At 40.9% G+C, this 27,397-nt stretch overlaps 2 protein-coding genes across 2 annotated transcripts; one reads left to right on the forward strand and one right to left on the reverse strand.

The window, feature by feature from the left end:
- Positions 1-991: 991 nt before the first annotated feature.
- Positions 992-19,720, forward strand: TSPAN13 (tetraspanin 13). Its single transcript, XM_074574811.1, has 6 exons — positions 992-1,135; positions 13,200-13,367; positions 14,681-14,761; positions 15,621-15,734; positions 16,076-16,186; positions 17,376-19,720. The coding sequence occupies exons 1-6, from the start codon at positions 1,073-1,075 to the stop codon at positions 17,448-17,450; spliced, it is 612 nt and encodes a 203-aa protein (XP_074430912.1). The 5' UTR covers positions 992-1,072; the 3' UTR covers positions 17,451-19,720.
- Positions 19,721-23,478: 3,758 nt separating this feature from the next.
- AGR2 (anterior gradient 2, protein disulphide isomerase family member) lies at positions 23,479-27,301 on the reverse strand. Its single transcript, XM_074573447.1, has 7 exons — positions 26,871-27,301; positions 26,512-26,575; positions 26,369-26,421; positions 25,308-25,381; positions 24,852-24,915; positions 24,131-24,214; positions 23,479-23,528 (listed from the first exon to the last, which is right to left on the reverse strand). The coding sequence occupies exons 1-7, from the start codon at positions 26,998-27,000 to the stop codon at positions 23,479-23,481; spliced, it is 519 nt and encodes a 172-aa protein (XP_074429548.1). The 5' UTR covers positions 27,001-27,301.
- Between the last annotated feature and the right edge of the window lie 96 nt (positions 27,302-27,397).

Here is a 27,397-nt window from a genome sequence, read left to right on the forward strand (position 1 = left end):
ACTGACCATCACAACTTCTTCTCTGGCACCAAACCCCAATGGAGTAAAACTACTGTGCTACATACCCTTACAGACAGCCCAAGGGAGGAACATCTGTCTCCTCCTCTCTTTGTGAAGCCCAGCAAAAAGATAAGAAAACATCTTGGACACTAATCCTGCAACACATGTACACGCTGAAATATCTGCCAGTTATTAGATTTGATGTATTTATTATAAAGCATAATACGGCACAGCCAAGCCCACAGCGACTGCAGAGATGGGATTTCCAAGTGAACTGGGACACCATTCCAGCCAATTAGTAACAAAAACTTGTCACTGACTAGTAGAAAATTGATAGGGAGGATTTTGCTCGACTACCTGTAAGCAAAAATATTTCACTCTCAAACTAAGGAAATATACAGATGTAAATGTGTAAGAAGGGGCACAGAGGAAAGGCAATGATTAACATAAATTTTAAATAATTTTAAAAATAAGAATACTGATTAACAACTAGTAAAACTGCAACAGTACTCCAAATACTTTAATACCTTGGAAAAGTAAATCCAATGACGCACGGCACCAGCCCACTGATTACAGATCTGTACCATCGCGGAACGGAGAAACCTCTTACTCCCTCAACAACAAAATGGCCGAGGAGAGACCAAACCTCCCCCACCCACCCTTTACTAAGGCCCATACAAGTTCCTCTCTCCCCAGCTTCTCTCATAGGTACCCGCGGGCCACACAGGGCTTCCTCCGGCAGTACTGACAGCCCCGGTACCCAGGCCCTGGCAGGCCACCCGCCTTCACGTACCGAACGGAGCAACACGCAACACCGCGGTGCCCGCCGATAACGGGTAAGGGAACGGACAGGCAGCGCCGCCACTGCTCCCAGCACCCCCCGCGTCTCTCATCTGCATATTTGTACCTTTGCGCCCGGGAGCAGCCAATCAGCGGGCGCGGCGGCGGGCTGCGGCCGCCGCTCACCTGCTGCGGCCGCGCCCGCGCGCTGGCGACCGGTGGTGGGGCGGGGCGGCGGCGGCCTCCTGCTGCGCGGTTCCCCGGCGGCGGTGGCGGCTGTAACGGCAACGCGATGGTGTGCGGAGGCTTCGCCTGCTCCAAGAACTGCCTCTGCGCCCTCAACCTGCTCTATACGGTGCATGGCGAGGCGGCGGGAGGGGCGCGGGCTGCCTCAGCGGGGTCTCCCTCGCCCTGCGGGGGGGGGGGCTCACTCCGGCCTGAGGCTGCCTCCCCGCTGCGGGCTGGTGCTGAGGGGCCGCGGAGCGGCTCCGAGCTCGCGCTGCCGCTCGGTCGCGGCCTCCGGATTGGGGGGTGGGGAGGGTGGCACTGGTCAGGCCGGGCTTTGTCACCGCGGGGACGTGGCTCCCTGGGATCAAAATCCAGGGCGGTCCCCGAGCGGGTGGCGCGGCGAGCGCTGCCTGCCGGGGCTGGGGGTGTCTCATCCACTGCGTCCCCTCCGGCAGTCCGGGCCGGGCAGGGGCTAGCCCCGTGGCGAGGGGAGGCCCGGCCCGCTGGTGCCGTTTTTCCGCGTCTGGAAAGGTCGCAGCGCCAACCCAGGGGTGACCGGGGAAGGGTTTATTTTGTTATTCCTCTGCCAAAGAGGAGCACCGAAATAAGCCGGTGTATTGGGCCCTACGAGGCCCGTACGGACCAGAGCACACTGCGGGGGGGGGGGGGGGTGCTGGAGAGACCCCCAGCTACCCGGTAAGCCGGCTTCCCTGCTCTCCCCTGGGGTGGACCAGTGAATTTAGGAAGTCAGGCTGCTTCGGGGTGGTGGGCAAATGTGTGAGGGGAAAAAAAAAATAATAGTAGTGTGCTAAACTGAAATAACTGACTTGCTGGGGATCTTCAGGCAGGTGCCTGGTTTTGTTCGTGCAAGTTGGAGGACCTATTTGCGACAGAGAACAATGAAATCTCCAATTGTGGTATAGCCGTGGGGGTTTTTTTACTCACTATCTATTTTAAAATGACACAGAAATAGCAAGAAACAGGAGTACATGTAATGGCTTCCTCTCACAGCACATCTGGAGAGGTAGTATGTCCTCTAATGTTTCATGTTAACAGTCGTGCTTGGGGATGACTTTTGGCAGACTGAAATTGGGGTCAGGCAGTGCTTCTAGGCAGTTGTATCAGTGCTTTTCTGAAAGCACTGCCTGATCTCAACTGAAGGCGAAACAGAAGGACAAACAGGTCTAAAGCTGTTCATCAGAACAAACAGTTCTCATAGCTGGTGGTTACTGGACCTGATGGTAATCACCAGGACGGAGCATGAATGGATGTAGAAGGGCCTGTGATGAAGCCAGAGTTCTTTGTTATTATATTCTTGAGTGTATGAGGTGACCCTCATTCCCCTCATTAAGAAGAAAAACCTTAATATAGGAGAGGCTGTGCTTCCTTGAAGGAGTCCCTGAAAAAGTTTCTGAAGCATGCTTAGGTAGCCCAGCCTACCCACTGTGAAAGTCACCCAGGATCCCTGTGGTGCTATGGGTTGCCCATGCTACCCCCAGCCAGAATAGAGGGGAGCAGGTAAGTGTTGCCTCGTTTAGCATCTGTAAGTGGGGGTAAGTTTAGACTGTCACGATGAAGGAAAATTAGAATCATAGAATATCCCAGGTTGGAAGGCACCTCAAAAGATCATCTTGGCTGACTTTTCATGGGATTGCCCCATCCCAGGAAATGGGTTATAGGTGGATTGTCCCATTCTGTTTTCTCTTTTCAATAAAACGGAGGTTAATGCAAGGCTTCTTTCTGTTATTATTACTTCTTGAGTGACAGAAGAGTGAGAGCAATCTGGATCTTTGTAACATAATACATCCACAAATCTCATTTTGATGTCGTGTGAACAGCAGGTGTTTTTTCTGAAGATGCTGTTGCTTTTCCTATGGCCATATATTAACCAGCTGTAACCAGGGTCTGGTAGATCAAATGGGTGTATTTGGCCTCAGCAAGGGTGGGTTGATCTTTGGGACCTCTGTAGTCCTGTTTGTGATACATGTACAATGCACCTATGACCTTAATCTTGCTTTGATGTCTCCTTGAGTAGAATTTACTTTGTGGGTGTCGCTTGGTATTCTTTCATTTGACCGATGCAGAACATATGTTTTTTGCTAAAGGGAAGCAATGACTTCCTTGAATTATAGTAACTAGAGTATCTGATTGCTATTGCTTGTTGCTTATTAATTATAGGCAAGTATAGGCTTTCAAATTCTGAGTTGCAGAAATAATATTTAAGGTATTTAGTTGGCCTGGTGGAGTTGATCTAGAAAAATTGTGTGGGCTTCTCTGTTCCTTGGTTAGACAAAAACCTGACAATACAAGACCTGGGTTGCAACAGCACAATGAATGATGGGCTTATTTTTTCCCAGATGGAAAAAAATACAGAAGACAACCAGAGCAAGAATTTAATCATCATCTTTTTAAACAATGTTAATTCACAGTAATCATTGGTGGGAAGGGAGTAGTTGGGCTAAGAAGGGATATAAGGTCAAATAGGTAACACTTTTTGAATGTTTTTCTAGTTAGCATTGATGTGTCTGTATCACATGCTTGGAATGAATTAACCCTCAGAACTGGATATTGGGGGTTACAGTTTATATTCTGCTTTTTTTAAAAACACTCCTAGACTAGGATATTGGAGCTTGTGTTTTTTTTGTTTGTTTGTGTTTGGTTTTTTGTTTGTTTTTTTTTTTTTTAAATTCTGTCTCATTTTACTTTTTTATGGTAGTAAACCAGGAAAAATATATGTCCTGGCAGTAATAAATCAGTTACTGGTTTAAGGCAAGAAACCAGAAACCCACTAACCTAATTGCTGGCTTAACATTCTTTTCAGATGGCACTTTGCTGATGACTTTTGATTCTTCTCTGGGCTAAGTTAATGTCCTTAGGCCCTGATTCTATTTTTAAATTTATTTTGTATGAGTAATTCTGGCATTTATGCTGAGTCTTGCTGACTTCAGTATGGTTCCTTATGGAAGAGTAGAGAAAAATAATTGAGACTATTTGTTGACTCAGTGTGTATATAATGACGTGTATTGCTGGAATGAAGTCTTACATGGAAGAACTGTCTACATGTAAAGATCTTTAAAATACTAGTTGTGGGTTTCTGATCAATTTTGTCTTTATTCAATCATATTTACATTTCCCACCAAATGGCAAACCCATACAAACTGTTTAAAATGCCTGTCCAGAGAGTTCAGCCAAATTGAAGGATGTGTACGTAACCCAAGACTTCTAATCTTCCAGGTATGAGAACCCTAGGTGCTGGCTCCACCATTATTTGCTCACTTTAACCAGACAAGGATTTCCTTAGGTAGACAGTGTTCTTTCCAAGGAAGTCTTGAGTAATTGTGTTGAAGTGTGAACAGTTGCTATCTTATTTCAAATCAGATTCTCAGAAAGGAAAGGGAAATTCCGAAGTCGTAGCTAGTGATGAAAGACTGAACTGGTAGCTGGGCCACAAGATTAAATATTTAAATTATAAAAAAAAAAAAAAATACAGTCAGTTCATTTGGATGATGTGTGCTGGTTTTGTCACCTGAGCAGCTACTTAATTATTGCTGCAACAGCAAACATGAACTGTTTGTTATTAGTATGTAAACATCTTGCCTTTGTTTTGTTAAGCGGGCTTTCAGTTTTTCTTGCACCTAGAGTGGCCATTTGATTTAAAGTAAAACATATGGTAGCTTTGCCAGTAAAAGTGTGTATTTTTTAGTAGTGCAGAGTTCATTCCACAAGAGCATCCATGTTACCTCTTAACACTAGAAAGTACTTTTATCAAAATCATTTACTTCTTATAATACTTTGCTCTCTCAACTTGTTTTCTAGGCTGTCCTGTTTTTCCATCCAGTGCTTTCCCAAAGCAGTGCATTTGAAAGGGTTTGTTTTGTTTTTTTTTTCTATTGCTGCCTGTTGCTCTCTGGGTGCAGTATTTATTGAAAGTGTAATTAGTGCATTCTGCCCTCTTTATCAAAATCTATTTTTCCTGTATTATGGAAGTATACAAAGATGAGTACAGAAATTGTCAGATTTGGACAGCATGTGTTTGGCATGGTAGCATCTGTAATAGTGTTCATCTTAGTTGCAGCATTCCCAATGCAGAGGGCTGATGATGTTGCATCTTCCATGCAGATCTGCTAACTCCATCTCCCTTCTCTCTGCATTGGGGAAACCTGTTGTTTGAGGCTGGGTGAACATCTGGATTTTCCTAGGGAAAGGGAATGTGTCTGTTCTCTGTGTTTTCGGATAATTCCGGACTGCTGTAGTGGCTACGCAGAGCCAGGTACTAGCAGACAGAAATTAGAGAAACACAGTTCTTGCCTCATGTGCCAGTTTCTCTCACAGGGGTAAATGAACCTGTGATCTCTGAGTTCAATTCCATTTTGGTTTGTATAATTTGTTTTCAGCTGTAAGAAGCAACCGATAAATAGCCTGCTGTTTGCTGTGTCTGATGGTCTGTGGTCACCGTCTAGGATTACAGTGTCAAGAGTTTGCCCCAGCACCAGCCTGTGCTGGGCCGCTTTAGCTCATTGTCCTAATGGGATGCTCAGCAGGTGGAGCAGGTTGCCTTGGAGCCGTTTCCGTTATTCTCAGGACATTTTGAAGGCGGTGGTGTAAGCTGTGCTATTTACTCTTGACGTGTAAATAAACAGTGGTACGGAAACTCCCAGCTATGTGGCAGCAAAGGTTAATGTTGGTCATGTCGGTTGAGTCTTCGGGGATTTTTTGTGTTTGTTTTTCTTGGCATTTTGGGAAGGTTTCTATGCTCACATTTGACAACACAGAGTGACTACAGCAAAAATATAGATACGTATTTTAAGACTTTTCACCAGTGCTTGGGAATGCCCTCAGCTATACTGTGTGTCAGTTTATAGCCAAAGTGACAGTGTTTTGTGGTAGCAGGTCATAATTGAGACATGTGCTGGGTCTGTAGACCAGATGTGAGTGGCTCTTGGTTTTTCACTCGCCTTGCAGAGAGTGCATAGTGGCATTTGGAGCTACGAAGGCAGGCTGTGTTTAGTGAAAGGACTGGAGAGCAACAAGGCACAGAATGGGGAGGCTATACGGAGCATGGTATGTTTTGATACCACTGATGCTTTCAGCCATCCCTGCAGTGCAGATGGACACTCTAAAACCAGCACAATTATCGAGAAGCCTTTTGAATGCACTGTAGTAGCCTTGTAGCTTAAATCATTAATTGTGTTTTTTCTGCTGTTGTTTTCGTGTTGAGGGAGATATATGTATGGAAGAAGGATCCGTGGGATCACTGGGCTTCCTGAAAACACTTAATTTCCTTAAAAAAAACAATGAACAGACAAGCAATCAAAAGTGAACATTTCAGAATTTAGTTGTTCCTGCTACACAGCAAAAAGTTTGCATTTCCAAAGACCAGGGAGTATAAAACAGGGGTTAAATCTCACTACCATTTTAATATGAAAGAAGCTCATTGCATGGTCAGAACAAATGAATGTTGGCCTATCACATGAAGAACTCTGAACTAGGCTGTCAAACAGAAAGAACTGGCCTTCCTGATAAGAGGTAGGAATGCTGCCTCTCATAAATTGCTTGTTCCACATCAGTGTCTCAAGGCTGTTGAGTAACCAGATTACTGATCACTCATTTAAATAAGGCACCTGAAGGTAGAAACTTCTACTTTCTACTAGAAATGTTATGGAGGTACCCAGAGCTTTGCTTACTGCTCAGCCTTTACTTTGCTTTCAGTAGAACTGAAGAAGTACTGTAAGGTGATAAAGTTGCTTACACGTTGGCTGGCTTACGGCTGTGATGGAAATCAATTTAGCTTAGTCATAGCTTGTTAAAGACGCACCACTCTATACTGCCCACTGTTTTAATGTGGTGTTTTTAGATGAAGTGCAGGGAACCAGAAGAATTGTCTTCTAGATTCTCTATGGCTTTGCAGAAATGGTTGGCTAAGTTGAAGGGGAGGGTGGTGAAAATCTCTACCTTCAAAATATATACCATTTGAAGTTTAAACTTTAAAGCCCCCTTAAAAGAAGTGGAATATGAATTTATATGTGGAGAGAGAGGTTAGGGAGGATGTGTTTCATCATGTGTGTAATCTTTCTAGTTTTAGTTCCTGTTCCATATCCAGCTTGACAGCTATTCTGTAAATATTTCCTTTGCTGATACCAGTATAAATGCTATGTAATCTCTTTACCTGGGAATAGTGAGGCTGTATTTCTTGAAATTTAAGTTCTGAAATGCAGTTTTTATCAGCGCCTTTTTGGGCTAAGGCTACAAGAAAACAGTGAGAACACTAACTTTTGCATATGACTTCCTTCCTAGCAAGCAGTCCAAGCTAGTTGAAATGCTGAAGAGTTGCTAGTTAGTCAAACCAGCAGATTTGCTTGTGGCTTGCTGCTGAAGGAAGGCGGAATTGGTTTTAGCATTTGAATTGTTTCTCAGTGGCTTATCTAGCTAAATCATTTGTCACTATCTTGGTTTCTTTTTGTAATGTAGACTATAAGCTTGTGGATAAGTACACAAGGTGTAAGTGTAAAGATAAATGCATTTTCCAGTACAGGAGTGAGGGGAAATGCGCAGCTATATGCACAGGAGAACTTAAAGAACAGAACCAAATTAGGAGATTTTTTTGTCTTGTAGAAGTAGTCATTTCTGCAGCAGTAAGGGGAAATAAAACCCCAACAAGTACTGTAAAGACTAATGCTTTAATCATGTTAATAAGTCAACTGGAGAACAGGACAGTCAAACTTGTGATTACTTTTGAAACATCTATGAAGTTCAAGTGTGTGTGTGTGTATATATATATGTATATATATAAAAATATATAATGAAGTCACTTTAAGGGGAGTCTGAGACATTCCACTGATCTTGAACTTAACAGTCCCTAAAATCTTTCCTGTAGAGATGCTGACATTGGAGTAACATTTTGTCTATTGGCAATATGCTTGATTTTCTTAATTTCTTTTTTTTCCTTTTACTCCATAGAGAAAGTACTCAATCTCATAGTGAAAACTATTGATCTTCACTTAGGATTTGTGCTACCTGTAGGTTTGTTCTGGTAAACACTTAATTTGAAATTGATGAGTTTATATATTGGATTATGCTAAGCCCGTGTTTGTGTGTGTGCTTTTTAAATAAGATTGCTAGAGTTTGGATTGAGAGAGAAGATAATGTATAATAAATGAGGTTATTAAATTTAAAATATTAGCTGTCATGCCCCCACACATGCATACACTTCCCATAGCTCTGTGTTGCTTTTCTGGTTTGTGGACAGTGTGTGCTTGTAGCATCTTTCTGTGAGACAGAATGCTTCAGTTTGAGAGCTGTGTAAATACTTTTGAGGAATCGTTCATTGCTGTTTTATTGAGAGACCTTACTGCTTGTAAGAGGGTTTTTTTGCTGGTATGGGCTTTAGGAGCTGGTGGTAGTCTATTTGGTCGGCTAAACGAGTCCTTAGGAAGTGCTAAATCTGTCCCTAAATCTGTCTTTTTCATATGGAGAGTGGCAAAATTTCCATGGTGGAAGAGCTAGCTGTGGTGTGTGTGAGTTTTGGTTAGAAGGGACTTCTAGGGCTCATCTGTCCAGGCTCCTACTCAGAGCAGGATTACGACTAACACTTGTTTGCCAGCAGTGGCTTTGTCTACTGAGTCTTGAAAACCTCTAAGAAAAAAGATTATTGCCTCTCTGAGTAGGGCACAAAATCACCTTGCAGATATTTTTGCTGATGTCCAGTCTGAACCTTCCAAGCCTTTACTTGTGGTTGTTGCTTCTTGTTTTGTAGTCAATCAGTACTGAGAAGAACTTGCCTCCGTTGTTTTTGCAATGTGCCTTCAGCTTCAGTTGCTTCACATTATCCCTAGGCTGCCTCTTTATCAGACTAAAACCCAGCTCCATCACCCGCTTCTCAAACTTCATCCTCAAGGCTCCAGGCCATTTTGGTGACTCTTTCCAGGTTCTCAAATTCCGTTTCAACCTGGGGGGCTTGAAATTGGACACAGTATTTGAGCTGCAGTCTCACCAGCATTTAGTTTCCTTTGATTGCACACCTCTTGGCTTTCCCTGTTTGCAATGAGAGCAGACTCTTGGCTGGTATTCAGCTTGGCAACCAGTGTGATCCCCAGGTCTATCTCAGTAAGACTGTTATTCAACCGGTCTGTTCCCAGGCTCCACTGAAGGACCCTAAGAGCAGAATTCTGCACTTCATGAGGTTCCTGTTGATTTATTCCTCAAGTTTATCAAGGTCCATCTGAGTCGAATCTCTGTTTGGAGAGTCAATCGCTCTTCCTTGTTTAGTATCATCCACAGATTTTCTGAGGATGATACTGAGAATTCTGTCTTACCACCCAGTTTGTTGGTGATACTGTATAATATTGAGCCATCGATTACTACCCTTTAAGCTCAGCAGTCCAACCTGTTGTCATAAGGTATACCAGGCCATTTCTCTAACCCATACCTCTTCAGCTTACTAATGAGACTACTGTGGGAAACCACATCAGTCTAATCACTAAAAACTGGACTGTGATTTCATGTCTTTCTGGTAGATTTATCAAGCGAATATTTGAAGTGTGAGTAAACCGGGGCTAGCTTTATGTAAGTAAACTCATGTAGGTAAAATGGAGTTTCACGTGTACTTCAGTCTTCCAAGGATGACACTGTTTGCTTTGGGGGAGTTCCAGTGCTGTAAGATGTGGTTTCAGTAAAATGAAGCTCAATAGGAAGCCTTTTTTCCTTTATTTACCAGAAGCAGGTGACTTCTTTATAAGTAAATGAAGCTTGTACATTTAGAATGTACACATTACTCATTTTGAAAGTAATTAAGGCCACTAAGTAACTTTGTTTCAAGTAGGTTTTACTACAAAGTCTCAGCAGCTTCACTTTTAGAAATATTGTATCTCAGTTCTTTTCTTTCAAAACACTGGAATAAGCACTGTTGACTAGTCATTTCTAGCTGCTAAACAGCAGCTAATGCTATGAGCCTTGCATTGTTTTACAAAGTTGTAAAACCCTTTCCCAAAACAGCTTAAGTTATTTTTCCTGTTTGTACTAGTATGAGTTTACTTTAGTTTTGTACATTATGACTCTATAAAACTATATATATATATATAGTTTTATTGCTCAACATTCGGATTGTCCACTCCAAACCTAAAATGAAGGGCTAGCCATCATTTCATCTCTCAGTCAACATGCAGAGGAGACAGAAACTTAGTACTAAATCTGTTTCTGGAATAGTTAGTAAACGTCTAGTCTCCACTTCAGTTTTGAAACACGAGATCAGTTTTCTACAATCGTAAGTGTCCAAAATTGGAGTAACTGATAGTTATTTTCATCCAAATCATGTATCTGGCTGTCTGGATACGGCATTTTCACATAGTTTGCCATCCAGAGCCCAGTAACATGGACCTGTAATCATACTGAATTTCCATATGCCCATTGTCTAATTCCTTTAAACTACTTTTTTTTGTGAAAGGAGAGAAAATATAGCCTTGGTATTATGGAGGTAAAGCTTGAAAATGAGGCTGATGGCTCTAAAACTAGAATACGATCAAAAGAGAAACTAAACTATCTTATGTTGTTTCATTTTCCAAAGCTGATCACCTGATTCCTGAACATCCGGGGTTCAACAGCGGGTTTAAAAGCCAGAGAGGCATTTTTTCCTCTTGAAAACTGTAGCAGTTCTAGATTCAGTATGTGGCTGTTTCTGCCACAAAAGCTTTTTGGGCCAGGAGGGTCATGGTTATAACTTTCAGTGTCATACACACTAATTTCATGTACATATCCTGAAATAATGGAAGCTGAGATGAGTAACAGCAGCAAGAAGTAACCAGTACCCTGCAGCTCACACACTGCATTTATCCAGTAGGTGTTTTAGGCAAAGATTTTGTTTAGGTCTTTTCTTCTGATTTTGATAGTTTAAAACTAATTTCATTAATTGTTTTAGACCTCTTATGAAATGAGCAAAGAGCTGAACAAATACTCGTTTTGGTATCCTGGAGGCAGATCGGTAAAAATAAACATTTGCAGTCATAGCTCAGGCAGGAAAATCTTTGCTCATTAGGAGGAAAGTTTCTTCTGCTTTTCTTTGTGAAATAAATTGAAATTTGACATTGCCTTTGAGATTTTTTTATGAGATAACACTTTGAAGAGCTATGTAGTGGCAACGTGAGTTCAGTGCTTAGAACTTGACGTAGAGCATAGGACATCAGCCAGCACTTTCTGATTGGAAATTGGATTATGGGATTTCTTTTGCTGTTCACTTCTGATGCCTACATGGAAAAATAAATCTTCCCAGTGGTATGAGACAATGAAATAAAGTGAACAGGCATAGATCAGAACAGGTAGATCTTGCACTTAACTGTCTAATTAGCAAGGCTAATTTTTAACATAATAACAAAATCGGTCAGTCTATAGCTTTGTGCAGAATGCATTCCGAAAATCTGGGCAGAGCCAAGGCTTTTTGTTTTGTTTTATTTTTTCGTCCCCCATCTGTAATTTAGATTCATGACATGTTGACCCAGTGTTTTGGTTTTAGCTGAACATAGCGATTAAGGCTTTTTGTTTGAGAAACAAAGACAAATGTGAATTAATCCTAAACCTCTACTGGTATTGAACAATTCCTTTGAATTTTATAGTGTTCTTTTGTCTCTTCACGTTGTGAGAGAGTTGTAGGTATCACAAATATCTTCCGTTTGCTTCTTGCTGACTCTCTTAAATTTCTTCTGTGGATTACTGGCTTTTGATAAAAATATCTTTTTGAGGTGTGTTCCTGTGGGAACACATGAAAAAAAACACCCACTGTGTTTTGATCTTGATGAACATCACTACTTGTTTTACTAGTATTCTTGATTTCCATGTTTCAGAAGTAGCATTACATAGGTCAGCCTTCCAAAAGGTACTTAAGTTGAAAAAATATACAGACATATTTGGTATTAAAATTAAAAAAAAAAAATGCCCTGCTCTAAGGTAAGTATACTGAAATAATGGATAAATTGGAAATTTACTCTTTATTTATTTATTTTTTTCACCCATCTGGATAAGCAGTAAAACATCATGAGATACGTCTTGTTTGAATGCAAGCTGGTGGGCAAGTGTAAGTGCTTACTCTGTATTTGTTGTTGAATAAAGCTAAGTAGTTGGACTAGACTAAACCCTTCCTGTTTTGTGGTTTGATCTTGTTGGTTTTTTTTAAGTAATGATACAAATTCTGGGTATTTTTTTGTTGAGGTCAGGGTTTTTAAAAATTAAAACTTGCATGTTGAATTGGTGTTGTTTAACAGACAACATAATGGGCGATATGTTACACGTACGTCTAACTCTTTCAAACAAGAGAGTGTTGGGCATCTTGCGTATTGGACATCTGCACTGGATTTGTCTGTTCCTTCCCTCCTGCTGTACCTCATTACAAATTTCTCTGCAGCTTTGCATGTTGAAGTTTTTGGGTTTTTTTTTGTTCTGTTTTTGGCATGGAAACAGGAAAGGCTGGAGCTTCCTGCCCATATAAACAATAAATTTCAGTAAAATTACTGGGACAGATTCTGTCTGCCTTCCCCGAATACCATCTTTAAAAGGAAGGAAACAGAAGAGTGTTTTGGGAATAGAAATAGGATTGACCTCATAATAGACCTATTTTCTTGAAGAAATATGTAGCAGAGACAGGGTGCCTTTATTGTTTTACTACATGAAGTCCTTGAGATACAGATCTAAAAAGTATTTTTGTGTTTCGATAATTAATTACTACAGCTGTATTCCTGATTACAGTAGGTTTTGGCAAAGTGCACTTTTTTATGTGTTCAGAGCTGTGGACTGTATATACTATTTTCTTTAAATACACTGTATTTCAGAAAACATCTTGAATTTTCATTTTTCCATTCTGTGAATTCATGCCAATGATTTTAGCTAATTTGTCAATTCTGTTATAATCCACACTTCAGTTTGGTCTCTCTAGTTCATCACAGTGTGATGTGGCTTGACTAGTAGGCAGATTAAGTTGTAACAGCTCCACATTAACAGTGTTGAAGAATATGTGTGCCTTAAAACATCTGGAACTGAAGTTATCTCTGCGATGAAGTGGAGGATTGGTTTGTTTAGGGTTGTGATTCTCTTTGCACTGGAAAGAAAAATCGTACCTTTCTAATAACACTGTTAATGTAAAGAATGTAGCTGTATGTAGGCTGAGCCTCTTTTAATACGCAGACTAACTTTTTGGTTTTTCTTCCCTCCAGCTGGTAAGCCTGCTGCTGATTGGAATTGCGGCATGGGGAATTGGCTTTGGCCTCATCTCTAGTTTCAGAGTTGTTGGAGTGGCAATTGCAGTAGGAATCTTCCTCTTCCTTATTGCCTTAGTCGGATTGATTGGTGCAGTGAAACATCATCAAGTATTGCTGTTCTTTGTATCCTTCTGATGCATTACATGGATTGCAGCTTGGTTCAAGTCATGTAAACAGCCTGCTCTGTCAGCTGAGGCTGTTGTGGGAAGTGCTTCAGGAACAGAAATTCACAATCTTATTTTGGTCAAGTGCAGTCTAAATTAAACTTCCCCCTTAACTTTGGTCTAGCTTCCTTTTTTTTCGTCCCTTACAGAAGTATTAAGGTCTCCTCTTTTTAAAAATCAAAATATTTTAATTTTTTGAGAGCTTTTTCTGGTGGGTTGCTGCGTCACAGCTGCCTCTTACTGTGTGCTCAACCCTACACCAAGCTAGAGTATGTAAACTATTAATATTTAACAGTAGAGAAAGGTGATACTTCTAGATAACGAGGTGGTTGTAGCTGGCAGGGGAATTCATTGTGGGTAATACAGGCTGTCAAAAAGCACTTTCTTTTCATATCTAGTCTAGAAATGAGCACAGGCCTTCTCAGTGTGTTTTGCTGCCCCTTTCTGCTTACTGATGCTGTGTAAGCAGCCTGTGGTGCTGCCTTGCATAACAAAATTGATCTGTTTGGATGAGAAAAGATTAATCAGATCAAATTCTTATTTTTCTGGTTGCAGTCTATGAATAGGTAGTGACCTTCACTTTGCAAACAGTTTAATTGTGTGAGATAAGTATCTGCCTCTGAACACAGCAGCCAAATTGTGAAGACAGTGCCCAGCTTTCAAAACATGATCTTTAGTATCAAAGCCTGTTTGTTCTTTTTGTTTTATACTGTTTTCAGATGCATTAGTCCAAAAGTGTGTGAAGCTGTGTTCCAAAAGCAACTCTCACTTTTTTTTTTTTTAATTTAGGCTAAAGTTACCTTACAGTTACCTTTTGTATTAATTAGAAGACTATGTCATTTAAGAAAAAAAAATTCTGAATATGTAATACCCAGAAAAGTATCTTCTTTACTATTTTATTTAAATGAAGTGTCATGAAGTAACAACATTAGTCCCTAAAGCTAGAGAAATTAGCTGTAGATTTTTTTCTCTCAAAGTCCCTTTTATTAACCTTTCTGCTCGTGTTGTCTTGCTGGGCAAGAAACACCTAACCCAGAAAACAGCTATGTATAGCAGTAGCCAAAAAGGGATAATATACGGTCATTAAGTTCTGGGAACACTATTTAGGTCATCTTTTCTACATCCAATCAGAATTTACTTCTGTAGTTTTGTTTTTTTTTTTAAAGGGCCTATTGTTATCCAATGAAGTAAGGAACACCACTAGGTGTTATAAACGTATATGTTATAAAAGCAAAATTAAATTGAGAGTGTATCCTTAACTACTGTTTCTAGTACATGATTATTCTTTTGCTAGTCTTCATTGTCCAGTTTTCTGTCTCTTGTGCCTGTTTAGCACTAAACAAGGAACAGCAGGTAAGAAAAGTTTCCTGACTTCTCAGTTAATCTACAGCACAATACCATAAATATATATGTACATACACATATTTTTTTTAAACATGTATATAGTCCTCCACAAAATGAAGAGGGCATATTTTAAGACAATCAGCATAAGGACTAGACCTTAGGCAGTGCTTGGCTGTGGCAGCTAGAAAGAAGTACATCTGCGTTCTAAAATTGCTTTCAACTGTCCTTTTTTTTTTTTTAAAAAAGTTGTTTTGTTTTTAAGCTTCCTGTGTAGGTTTATGGTCACAAGTGTAGCAGCATGATATCTTGGCTATCTCATGTGTTCAGCAATTGCAGATAAGCTGAGGAAATCTACAATAATCAGAATGTAAAGATGATAAAGCCACTGTATGGTTCTTGTGTAAGTGAAAAGGTCATAGCTACGTTGAGAACCGAGGTGACCATTAAGTATGAAAGTAAAACCAGATTCCATGCAGTATGGAGACTTAATTCTTGACTGTGTAAGACGCAAGCAAGGGTACAGTGACTGAATAGTCAGCTTCCTATATGTAAGCACCCTTTTTGTTTAAAGGCTGAGCAGTCCCCATAAGATTAGTTGCATGTCCCATTACTAGTGCTCTTCCGGGTTTAGGAAAAAGAAAGGAAGAAAATTAATTATAACCATGAATGTGCTGCTGCTAGGTGCTTCTATTTCACTAGCTAGACAGGCTGTTCGAACATTCAAGTCATTCTTTAATATATTATCCTGTTAGACTTCAGGATCTGAAGGTTTTAGTTAGGGAATTATCAGCTTGGCCTAATGTATTGTTTTCCAATGAAATGCAAACCACTTCAATTGATCTAATGTGTATTTGCTTATGCCTTCTAGAGTCAACTTCTAGAGGTGGGATGGAATAACACTAACAGCGCGAGAACAGACATTGAGAGAAATTTGAATTGTTGTGGATTCAGAGTTTTTGATCCGAATGAAACCTGCGCCTCTGTAAGTTCTTTGAGTGTGAAAAAACTTAGAACTTCATTGTGTTCGTTCAAGTATGTACAACTGTTTTTATAGTTGCAGAAAGCAGAGTTTTTTAAGAAATGTGTAAGGTAGTTGTTCCAATGATACTAAGCTCTTTAGGTAACTTATTAGAAACATAATCACACAGCACCCTGCAAAGATTGTACTCAATTGTTGTTTATGTACTTGAGTTTTTGGAGTCTTTTAAAACTGCTAGAGTTTTGTCCATGGCTGGCAGTCTTTTACAGAGATAACTAGGTGCTTTCAATCAACAAAGAGTCATTGGAAAATGGAGTGCAATTCTGTGTTTGTGTCTGCTACAGGATTGTTTTAAAAGTCACCACTGTCAACCATGTGCACCAATAATAGAAGAACATTCTGTAATGGTGCTGAGATTTGTTGGAGGCATAGGACTCTTCTTCGGTTTCACAGAGGTGAGTAGGAGGTTAGAAAATTGTGTGTTTTTTCCCCACTTTTAAGGCTTTGTTTTGTGAAGCAATTAATTTTAGGTGGTTTATACAGGAACTCTCAGTACTATCTCAGGAGTCAAATAATTAATTATGGCAAATTTTTCCAGACTATAACCTTGCTTAAGTCTGCCAAAAGGGGGGCTTGTCATTATTCAACACTGGGACTTCTTGCAACTTTTATGTTATTTGGACTACAAACTGCAGCCAGACACCACATTAAAATGTGGTGCCGTAAAGTTTAAGTTTTGCAGCAAGTTAGCTATTCAGGTTTACCGTTCTCCAAAGGTAATTAGAAGAGTGCCATTGCTTTACCTTTTTCCTGTGTTCTTCCCGCCTCCCCTCACCTGTGCACGCACACAGTCTTCGGGTTTTTTGGTTTTGGGATTGATTTTTTTTGGTGCCTTCTGGAGTGCAAAGGTACAGTTTCATGATGAGTGAACTGTATTTTAAACATCAAGTTTAAAAGATCTTTGACTCTTTGCTTTAGTATCTATGTGATACATATATACTTTGCTTTATTGATTGGTGAACAAAAAAATACACTGAGCAGGTCTTTCATAACCTCACAGTAGTACATGTGAAGATACTCCTGCTGCTGCTTCGTGTAGTTTTCAGAAGGTTTGTAGATATTACAACAACAAGAGAGATAACCGCAACTTAAACAGAATCACTCTGACATCTGCCCTCAATTTCTTCACTAAAAATGTGATGCTGCTGGGAGGGGGGAAGGTTGTTGGAGGGAACGACGGGATTTGAAAGTGTACTAGAAAAATACTGGTAACTGTAAAATGAAACTATTTGGAGGATTTGTTTATCATTACACTAAAAACAGATTTATGAATATTTATCGTTTGGGGAGGGGAAGAGTAATGTTAAACGTGCCTATGAGAAATATTTTGCATTGCATTGCAGGTACAGTTTTGGCTTTTTTGCTTTGTTCTCTCTTTTGAATTCTTTCTGAGAGGGTGCATTCTTTTTCCTAATTAAGAAAGCTGGTGTGTGGTTGTACAGTCTTAGCAACAGTAAAATATCCTCAACTTGTGTATTGAAAATTTATTGTCAGGATTTTATGTTTAAAACAAATTCCGTAAAACTGATGGGAAGATGGGGTGGAGACCCTCTGCTTAATAATATCTTTGGTTTTTGTTTTCAGATTCTGGGAGTCTGGCTGACATATAGATACAGGAACCAAAAGGATCCCCGTGCAAACCCCAGTGCATTTCTTTGATAAATTTATAAAGGACTGAATCTTCTTTCTGTGCTGTCTGCTTCAAACTATTGATTCTCCATAGTTTGGTATTTCTCCATAATAGGTATTCTACGTATAACCAAAAGAAAACTTTATTTTCCATAAGAAATTTGTAGTTTTCATATTTAATTTACCACTATTTTTCTTCTAAGAATCTCTATCTTGAAGTAGACTGGTGCGTTCAGTGTCTGGGCAGAGGCAGACTGCTGCTCTGAGCCGGTTAAATCACTTAAATAAATCGATGTGGTGAACTCTATACAGTGAGTTATATAGCACTGGCTTCTGTGGTGTCCAAAAAAACCTGAAAGTATTTTCTGCTGTATTCATTGATTACAAAAATTCACATGACTTCTCATTAAAATAATAAAAATATATGGTGGATGGTTGGATTGTATGATTTGATTAGGCTTTAGGATGAACTGTGGTCAACTTTTTGTCTTAATAATGGTCTCCCACTTTGCTGTTAAGGTAAAAATAGAAGATAAAGATGTTATTTTCTGTAGTGCACGTAAGTGTATGTTAATGACTACTGTAGTCTTCACCCATCCCCTTCCCTGTTTGTTTTGGCTTTCTGGTAGCTTTAGCAATTTGTTGAGAATAAAAGTAATTCTTTACTTTTTAGTGGGTATCTTCACAATGAGAAAATGAATGAAGAAAACCGAAAGAATGTAATCTGCAGCTGATTAACTTGAAACTTTTTTTTTCTTTGACAAGTGAATGAAGTTTGGTATTTGCACAAAATCAGAATCAATAGTGGTCTGTCATCTTTAATGTAAGAAACTTGATGTCTGGAAAGCTGTTGTACAGCTATTTTTTCAGATGGTGTAAAATTATTGTTGTAATAACTCAGCAGTATATATTCCTCCGTCGTTCAGCTAACAGTCTTGATTTCATGAGATATTGAATGATGTGTAAAAAAAAAAAAAAAGTAAAACCAAGAAAACAATGGTTTCCAGTAGTTTTTTGGTTTTTTAAAAAAAACAAGAAAGGAAATAATTAAAGTTAGAACAGTAGATTATCCATCTAGTAAGTGTTGTCTGAGCTGAAGGAAAGCTTGGTCCCTCTTCCAAACTGTAGTAAAGTGATACATCAGCTGGATATCAGACATCTAAACACCCAAGGTGCATAATGTTCCATTTGTTTCTAATCACACTGAATTGCAGACCTGCAGTGCACCTTTTCTTCATTCAGTTGCTGCTTCTGGTGTGGTAGGCAGCTGGTGTAGCCTGAAAGACAACTCTGCAGGAAGAAAAGGGGAAGAGTTAAGGCCATCTGCCAAGGAATACAGCAGCTGAGCCAGGTGGGAAGGAAGACAGTGAGGGCAGACAGAAGTGGGTTCTCATTCAGTCTCCCTTTACTAGGGAGATGCCTCCTTGCTCCTGTGGCAAAAAGATGTTGAAATACATGCCCATCAGAACACTTTCGGACTTTCATGTGCCCGGTGTTCCTAAAGAAGGAATTGTCTCGAGGTTTCGAAGGGGAAGAGTTGAACCTGAAGGCCGAGAGATACCAACTTGCTGGAGAGAGCTGCTCTTCAGGTGTAGCTGGTTGTTCAACATCTGCTGTCAGCGCCATCTCCTGGTGTTTGGTGTGTGAATTACTGCTGCATAGGTGGAGAAGCATTGGTGTCTGTTTCAAGCACATACTTGTGTGCTCAGTATAAGAGCCCACTCGTGTACTGAAAGATCTTAAGAGCCTTCAGACTATTACTGAAGTATAATGTAAATGCACGCAGGTTTTTTTTTTTTTTTTTTTTTTTTTTTTTACCCAAGTGCTGGCCTGTTCAAGCAGTTAAACAGCCATTCTCAATACATGTCAAGAGAATGGTGATCATCTCGTTGCTGTTTTCAGTTAATTTTCCTAGTCTAGACAGGCTCTGTATTTTGTACATTACTGTAATAAATTAAAGGAGAAGCCTTATGGAGCGAGTGCATGAAGCTTAAAATAATATTGTTTTGCTGCTTCAATTTTGACTTTTTTCCTAATTGTTTTTCTTACTTAGCTTGGTGTGGGTCTGTTTTTGTAGATATGGTAGGTGATATTGGAGTGTAAATACGCATCACTGAAAAAGTATGGAAAATGTTACTACTTTAGAAACGCTCATGTCTTGGAGCCCTTACTGTGAATTTGTTTTAGTAGTCAAAAGATCAGTGGATCTTATAGTTCGAAGTTTTTCTATCATATTAATAATACTTTGCTCTTTATTATTGTGATTTAAAAATAAAATAAACCACAAACCCTGAAATTCACATCAGAGATGTGGATTCACTTTCAGAACTTGATTCTTAATGGGGACAATAAAACACATTGAGTCTGACTATGTTTGGGGGTGGGGGGGAAGAGATTAGCCTCCCTCAGAAGAGGTCTGACTTGCATGTCAGTGTACAAGAAATGTTCTGATGTGTTGAAATAGAGCATTTATTTTTTTTTATTTATACCTATTCTTGGTGGGTTTTGTCTTTGAAGTTTGCTTTGTTCATTGCCGAACAAAGTTTTTCCTCTTGAGAAAATAGTTTTGGTCATATAAAGATGGTTTTTGTTTGGTTTCTAGGGAGGCGTTTTAATTTTTATCTGACTGTTTGAGCATTGGGCTTAATTGTAACCAGATTGTCTATAAGCTATTTACAACAGCAGACTAGCAAAACAACAAAGCAGTTTGACTTGAAGCATTCTTAATGCTTACATTAGATGTCTTTTGACCTTAGTTCCATTGAAATGCTTTCTTAAAATTGGTTATTCTGGAAAATGTAGAAACCTGTCTTGAATTCTTTCAAGACACCTACACATTTTTACCACATAAAAATAACTGGCTATAAAATAATAATTCTTTGTCTGTGTGAGACAGTGAATCCAGATCTTAACTAACATGCTGATACCACTGCACAGCATCTGACTCCTCTGATATGAAAATAACTATTAAAGAATGGTAATTTGAATTGGTACCTGTAAAAATGTACTTTAAAAGCTATAGCTGATAACTGAGGAGTAACGTGCTGGTGTTACTAGCTGGCATTATTATTTTTAGGCCTAATTATTTAAAGATTGTCTGAATGGTAGTGGAATTCTGGAAACCCTCTTCATCCTGTGCACTTCAAGTTACTGAATGTATATACTTCAGAAATTATTTTCCCAGGTTTTCTCATGAAAGTGAAAGATATATTTTAGTAACACTATCTCAGCTTGATGCGTCCAAATAATCTATTTAGAGAAGAGAATGAAAAGAGCAGAATTAAGTTCACCATTTAACTATTAAGATTCTTGAAAATTTGTCTGAGGTGAAAAGCAAACTATAAAGCCATAGTATTGAGTGCAAAAAAGGAATTTGAGATTCAAAAATTTCTTGATACTTACAGGCTGATCTAGCTTGTGTATTTGCATCTATAGCATGTAGACTAGTAGAACCTTGTAGAATATGCCTTATATTATGCCGTTTACTTTGCTTAAGAAAATGATGCTACTTCGGTAGAGTCATAAAACCAGACTTTTAAAAATGTGGTGGCATGGACAGCAGCTTTTGTTTTCTATCAGTTACACAGCTCTAGCAACTTTGAGTCAAGTAGATAAAGATTATTCTGGTAACCAATTGCTCCAGCCTCCCTCAGTGCTGTCGCTCTGCTCAGTGGTATAAACACCTTTTTTGCATTTTGTGGCTGATAGCTGCTTCAAGAGAATATTTCTGCCCATGCTACATCCTTTTTTCCCGTCTTCTGCTTGGGAAGGAAAGGAAAGACCTTTGTGCAGCAAGGAATTCCCTCATTACAATTAAAGGATGCTGCAATAAAAAGGAATGTCTCACTGAACTGCTGAAGGCATACTCAGTTGCATCTCTGGGGTCATTTCCAGGTACCACTTGGGATTTTCTGGTTGGTAGGATTCACATGCCTTGCCAAAGGTGTATCAGCAGGTGCCTTGCTTCTAATTTTGCTGAGCAATTCCCTTGAGCTGAAGCCCTTGCTTCTCTTGCCTGTCCTACCCTCACGAGTGTACTTCTCTGTTGTGATTATTATGACTGGTAGTAGTAGTAATGGTAACAGTAGTGGTAATAATGGCTGATATTGCCAAAAAGCTGAGAAGATAGTGCAGGTATAGTCCTGGGCAGTGTTTCTCACTAGTGCTGCTTCTGAGCTCTTAGATATTGGAGGTGGGGAAGTCTCCTGTTGGCCTAAGTCTTGAGATGGTCTGTACTCCCGTGGCGTTCAGCTGTAGGCTTTCTATTAGTTCTGACTTCTGTCCCTTTTGGGCTTGTAAATACACTTACAAGCCATAACACAATCATGAAACCAGCTGTATAGTCAATACAGTATCACTTCTATTAATCATCTCAAGGCTTTACTGAATTGCGATGTAAGCAGGAATCTTTTAAGGGAAGCAGTTCTTCATCTTTAAAAATAATGTTCAGGTAGATAAGGTGATCCTTGGATCACTTCAGAATACAGCCAGTTTAAAGAAAAAGAAACAACCTGTATGAACAATCCCATCCTCTAGTCTCAAGTACTTTTCTGTGAAAGTTTTGCACTGCTTCTTAGCTAACTGTAAAGAAAGGGCTAACGATGAGAGCTCGACATAGGTTGGTGCTATGAGAAAATAAATGGTGATAAAGCAGGCTGAGCAATCCAGAGTTTAGCTAGCTCCTGAAACTGGAGGTAAACAGCTGCTTTCTTGTACTGAGTTTGGCTGGGTAGAGTTAATTTTCTTCATTGTAGCTTGTGAGGTGCTATGCTTTGGATTTGTGACCACCGAATCACAGAATGGTTCGGGTTGGAAGGGACCTTAAAGATCATCTAGTTCCAGCCCCCCTGCCATGGGCAGGGACACCTCCCACTAGACCAGGCTGCAAAAAGCCCCATCCAGCCTGGCCTTGAACACTTCCAGGATGGGACATCCACAGCTTCTCTGGGCAACCTGTTCCAGTGCCTCACCACCCTCACAATAAAGAATTTCTTCCTAATATCCAATCTAAATCTACCCACTTTCAGTTTGAAACCGTTGCCCTGTGTCCTATCATTACACTCCCTGATGAAGAGTCCCTCCCCATCCTTGCTGTAGGCCCCCTTTAGGTACTGGAAGGCTGCTATAAGGTCTCTGCGGAGCCTTCTCTTCTCCAGGCAGAACAACCCCAACTCTCTCAGCCTGTCCTGATGTTTTAGTTGTTGCTGACACTTACACAGCAATGAGGCCTTTTCTGCTTCTCACACTGCCCTGCCAGCGAGTAGGCTGGGGGGGCACAAGAAGCTGGGAGGGGGCACAGCTGAGACAGCTGACCCCAGTTGACCAAAGGGATAACCCATATCATATGACATCATGTTCAGCCGTAAAAGCTGGGGGAAGGGGGGATGTTCAGAGTTATGGTGTTTGTCTTCCCAAGTAGGCGTTACGCGTGATGGAGCCCTGCTCTCCTGGAGATGGCTGAACACCTGCCTGCCGATGGGAAGCAGTGAATGAATTCCTTGTTTTGCTTTGCTTGCGTGCACAGCTTTTGCTCAACCTATTAAACTGTCTTTATCTCCACCTATGAGTTCTCTGACTTTTACTCTCCCAGTTCTCTCCCCCATCCCTCTGGAGGGGAGAGAGCAGCGGCGGCGTGGGGCTGAGCTGCTGGCCAGGGTTAACCAACAACAGCCCTTTGTCTTCCAAAGTGCTTGGATGTAAAATTGCAAGCCGTGGTCTCAAGTAACACAGTGATTTTACTCTTTATAATAATGAGGAAAAAATACAAAACACAGCAACGTTTTGTATGGAAACACTTGGAATGGATTTATTTTTTAAAAAAATCATTTTTACAGTTGGATCATACAGTATTCTTCTGTACGCCTTAAATTAAAAGCCTCCAGCTTTTAAAAATGCTGCCCAGTACAAAAGTGCTAATGTAAAACTGTAGTGTTTATGTATATAAACCAGCACTATACATCACTAAATATCACTCTAAATAGTCTCTTCACCAGTTTCAATGAGTGGAAAAGAGATGGAAGATCAGACTTCAGAGCATTTAAGGGCTTCCTTCTTCCCCTTACAGTTCAGTCTTCATGAGTTTCAGCGCTTTCTGCATATTTGAATACACTAGAAATGAAATATTCATACATGTTATTTTTGTTGCAACCTCCTCTGCCAGTGACTACAAACACCATAGAGAAAATTTCAGTGCTATTAAAGCTTTTGCTCACATGCCTATTGCTGAATGGATTCTGATGCACTGTGCTCTTCCAAGCGTTTTGTGAATTGTCATCTGTTTAATTTTGACTGGAATTTTAATAGGTGGGTTATTGCAAACCCAGGGCTGTTGGCAGGGCGGGGACCGGAGCCGTGCTGGGGTGAGGGCTGTGGTTCACCCCCCTTCCCTGCTCCCAGCAGATTCCCTGGCCTGGCCCGGCAGAGCTTGTGTGCAGGAGTTCTCGCTGCCGCTTGCGCTGAGACCTGCTAAATTATGCAAGTTCCTACGGACGTGTGCTTTCTCTTCAAACAGATGGATGTTTAAGGCTCTAGGGCTCTGCCATCATTCCCTTCACCCCACTGAGTCTACGTCTAGCGTCCCCTTTAATTTTAATCCTGGTTCACTGTATTTCACCAAGCACCGATTGTGAGAGTCTGTTAATGCCTGGTGTTACTCCTTGTGGCGTGAAAAATGTGACTGCTTTCAGAATATTTCAGAATACGCTACTTACACAATGAAATGTCAGAGGGCTCGTATGCGTAGAGACGGTTTGAGTATCTTCCAGTAATATCTGCTCTCACAGTCAGGGAAGGATCTGGAAAAAAGGATGGGAGAAGTTGCGGAGGCAGAGGACCAACCTTCAAGCAGAAGGAAACAAACCTTTCTGCACTTCTGCTTCCTTCCTAAATGTTTCTGCAAGACAAGTCTGACGCCACCAACAACCAAGAAATCGTTCTTCTACACAGTCACCGACATTTCAATTTTAAGTAAGTGTTGTGTTTGCAGGTTTATTAAGAAGGGGACGGGTTTTATTCTGATCAACGTTGATCAGCTTTACACCCTGTGCCACTGCATAGTACCTGAATTAACCCTATAAGCTGAGGCTACTTTCAGGCAACAAATGTCATTAAAAAAGAAACAATAAAGGGAGAGATAATATGGCAGTTGCTTTGGTCTGCTGAAAAAGGTCATCGTGACCTAGATTTATAAAGGTCATTTCCATGACACGATGGAAGGAATTACATTGCTCATGGAATCCACGAGGGAGGAATGCTGGACCTGTGAAGCTAATGACCCGGCTGGCTTTGCTTTGAATTGTCATCCAACAAACCCACGGTTTCTAACCTTCTATTTCTCATGGAATAAATTCCTGTGCTAAGCCCGAGGATTTGAGATGCATGGCACAGCAGGGGCTTCCATCTGAGACCAGCTTTGGTGCTGGAGGTACTCACCTATGAACAAAATCCGAGGGACGTACTGGCCATCAGGAGAAAGATTCTTGTCTGTGGTTTCATACTTAAAGAAAACAGATAAAGTTCCCAGTCAAGACTGCAGGAGGGCATGGTACAGAAATATTTCTTTTTTTCATTGTACTTTGTGTTACGAAACAGAGCTTAAATAATACATTTTGCAGTTTAAGAGATTAACTGTCTGGGATGCAGTCTTTTAACAACTGGAGTTGAAAATTGATAACAACAGTCCATGTTATTATTAAACTTCGAATTCCCTCATATTTTGAGCTTATGATAGCTGCAGATGAAAGAGACTTATTACTAAATCTGTCATGCTTCAGCAATGGCCATTTTCCTAGCCAACACGAGCTATTAAACTAATTATAGCTAGAGAAGCCATAATTAAAAATAGAACTTTATTGCTGTCACTTAATGAAGTGTAACGGGGAAACTTACCACAAGGTTCAGGAGAATGAATTTTTCAGCCAGTTTCTGTATATCTTTGTGTTCAGCAAAGGCCTTCTTGAGGGCTAGAGTGCAAACAAAACGGGAATGAAAGTTAAAAATATGCCCCTGAAATATATTATCCTTGAAAAAGAAATTCAAACAAACTGGTGGAATCAAAATGAGAATTCCCAGTTTACAACTGGGACAAATGAAGATTTTTAAGTCCATTCCGCTGGAAGATGATCAACTCGTGTATATTCTGCAGTACAACAGTACAAAACGTCCCTCCTTCCTTCCGATAGTGCAGCTCTTAAATTTGCCTGCACAAGCCTGAATTTGGGCATTTGACCCTTTAAACCTCCTGGTCTGATACCGCAGTTTCTGGCTACAGTTCTCAAGGCACAGAAAATCCAGTGTGGAGGTGTCGGACTTCAGCCTGAGATGTTTGAAAGGATTTTAATGCTTGTACAAAGATCCTTCTGGAGATGCCGGAGCTCTGGATGGACACAAAGGTCTTGCCACATGGATTGGCTTGCAGGAAGAAGGGCCCTCACAGAAATTCAGAAACTCTGGGAAAAGAGCAGTCCCAGTGAGCAGAAATCCAGCAAGAGCTCGGTTTCAGCCTGGTTTGATTCAGTCCCTGGTCGGATTCAGTCTCAATCATCAGTGAAAGTGAAAGCTGAATACGTCCTTTCCAATAAATGACTGGTTTTCACTACTGCAGCTCTTGCTGTTGGTTTTGGCTGGTTGTGACGGGATCCAAAACCAGACTTGTCCCAGGTCAAAACCTGCTGACCCGGGCTTGTTCCTGTCCCCATCCTGTCTCGCGTCGTTCTGAATTACCATTTTTATCTCATTTCTGCACATTGGAAGATACCTACGTGGGACAGCAACTTGAAGAACGCTCCACGCGCTTGTGAAAACCAGCATTTCACGAAGGCTTACTCTGCAAGCAGAATGTGAGCTGATTTTCTTTAAAGCAGCATTTATCCAGAAACCAAAAACCAGCCGATTTTTTAATTTTTTTAATTTTTTTTTTTTTTTTTTTGCCTCCGTGCAAAGGGATTTACCTTGGCTGTGCGGGCACTCGTCCAAGTGGTGGATAATCATCAGGGGTTTGTTGCTGGAAAAGAAGAGAGTCCTCGTTAGGGGCCGGGGAGGCGCTAGGGGGCGCGGAGCGGGGCGCGGTGGGGCGCGGAGCGGGGCGCGGTACCTGTGCTTGGAGCGGAAAAGGGCTTCCTCGTACGTCTGCGTCCAGATGAGCTGGTCCCCCCAGCCTGCGGGGGGAGAACGGGCGGCGCGTTATAAGCGGGATCGGGGGCCGCGGGTTCGCGTCCCGCCGGCGGCTAACGACAAAGGGCTTTGAACAGCCACGCTTGCCAGGGGGCTTTAAATCAGGAATGAAGCGGGGAGGGGTGCTAGGAAATACTAGAAATTGTGTTTGCATAATGAGTTGCAAGAAAATTAATTTATTAAAATAGTATAGGAGTCAAAACTTTAGCTGATTACACTTTTTTTTTTTTTTTTTAAATTTGGGGTGGGTTTCTCTTTGTTTGATTGTCTGATTTTTACCTCTGGAGAGTGTCTGAGGCAGTTTCGGTTTAGCAGTAGTCTCCTTTGCCTCCTTCTTGCCCACATCCTTTGCCAGAGCACAGGAGATGGCCACCAGCAGCAGGAACATGGAGGTGTAACTCTTCTCCATGGCTCCTCCTGGAAGAGAGGAGAGAAACCTGAGGGAAACCTGTTGTGCCTCCGGGGCTGCTGCCTGCTTTGGGGCACACACCAGATAAGGATGGGGTAGAGCGGCAGGTCAAGTCACAAGTATGCAGCAGGGTGAGTCCGGGCTGAAACGAACTGCTGCAGGCAGGGGCCTGGGCTTGGGGGAACCTGAAGTGGGAGGTTTGGTTAGCAAAGTGCCACGAAAGACCTGGCTGCTTTCTACTGCTCTCTTCATGCCGTTGGGCCGTGGTCCTTTCAAGCACGTATGCGTTAGTTTCTGTCTCTTCTATTCACATATATTGCATTTGCTCAGTAAAATAATGGAGTTTTGGCAATTCCAAAAGTACTTTCAAGTCCTATTAAGTTCACAGTATACCTTG

Source organism: Larus michahellis, chromosome 2, assembly GCF_964199755.1.
Source record: "Larus michahellis chromosome 2, bLarMic1.1, whole genome shotgun sequence".
NCBI lineage: Eukaryota > Metazoa > Chordata > Aves > Charadriiformes > Laridae > Larus > Larus michahellis.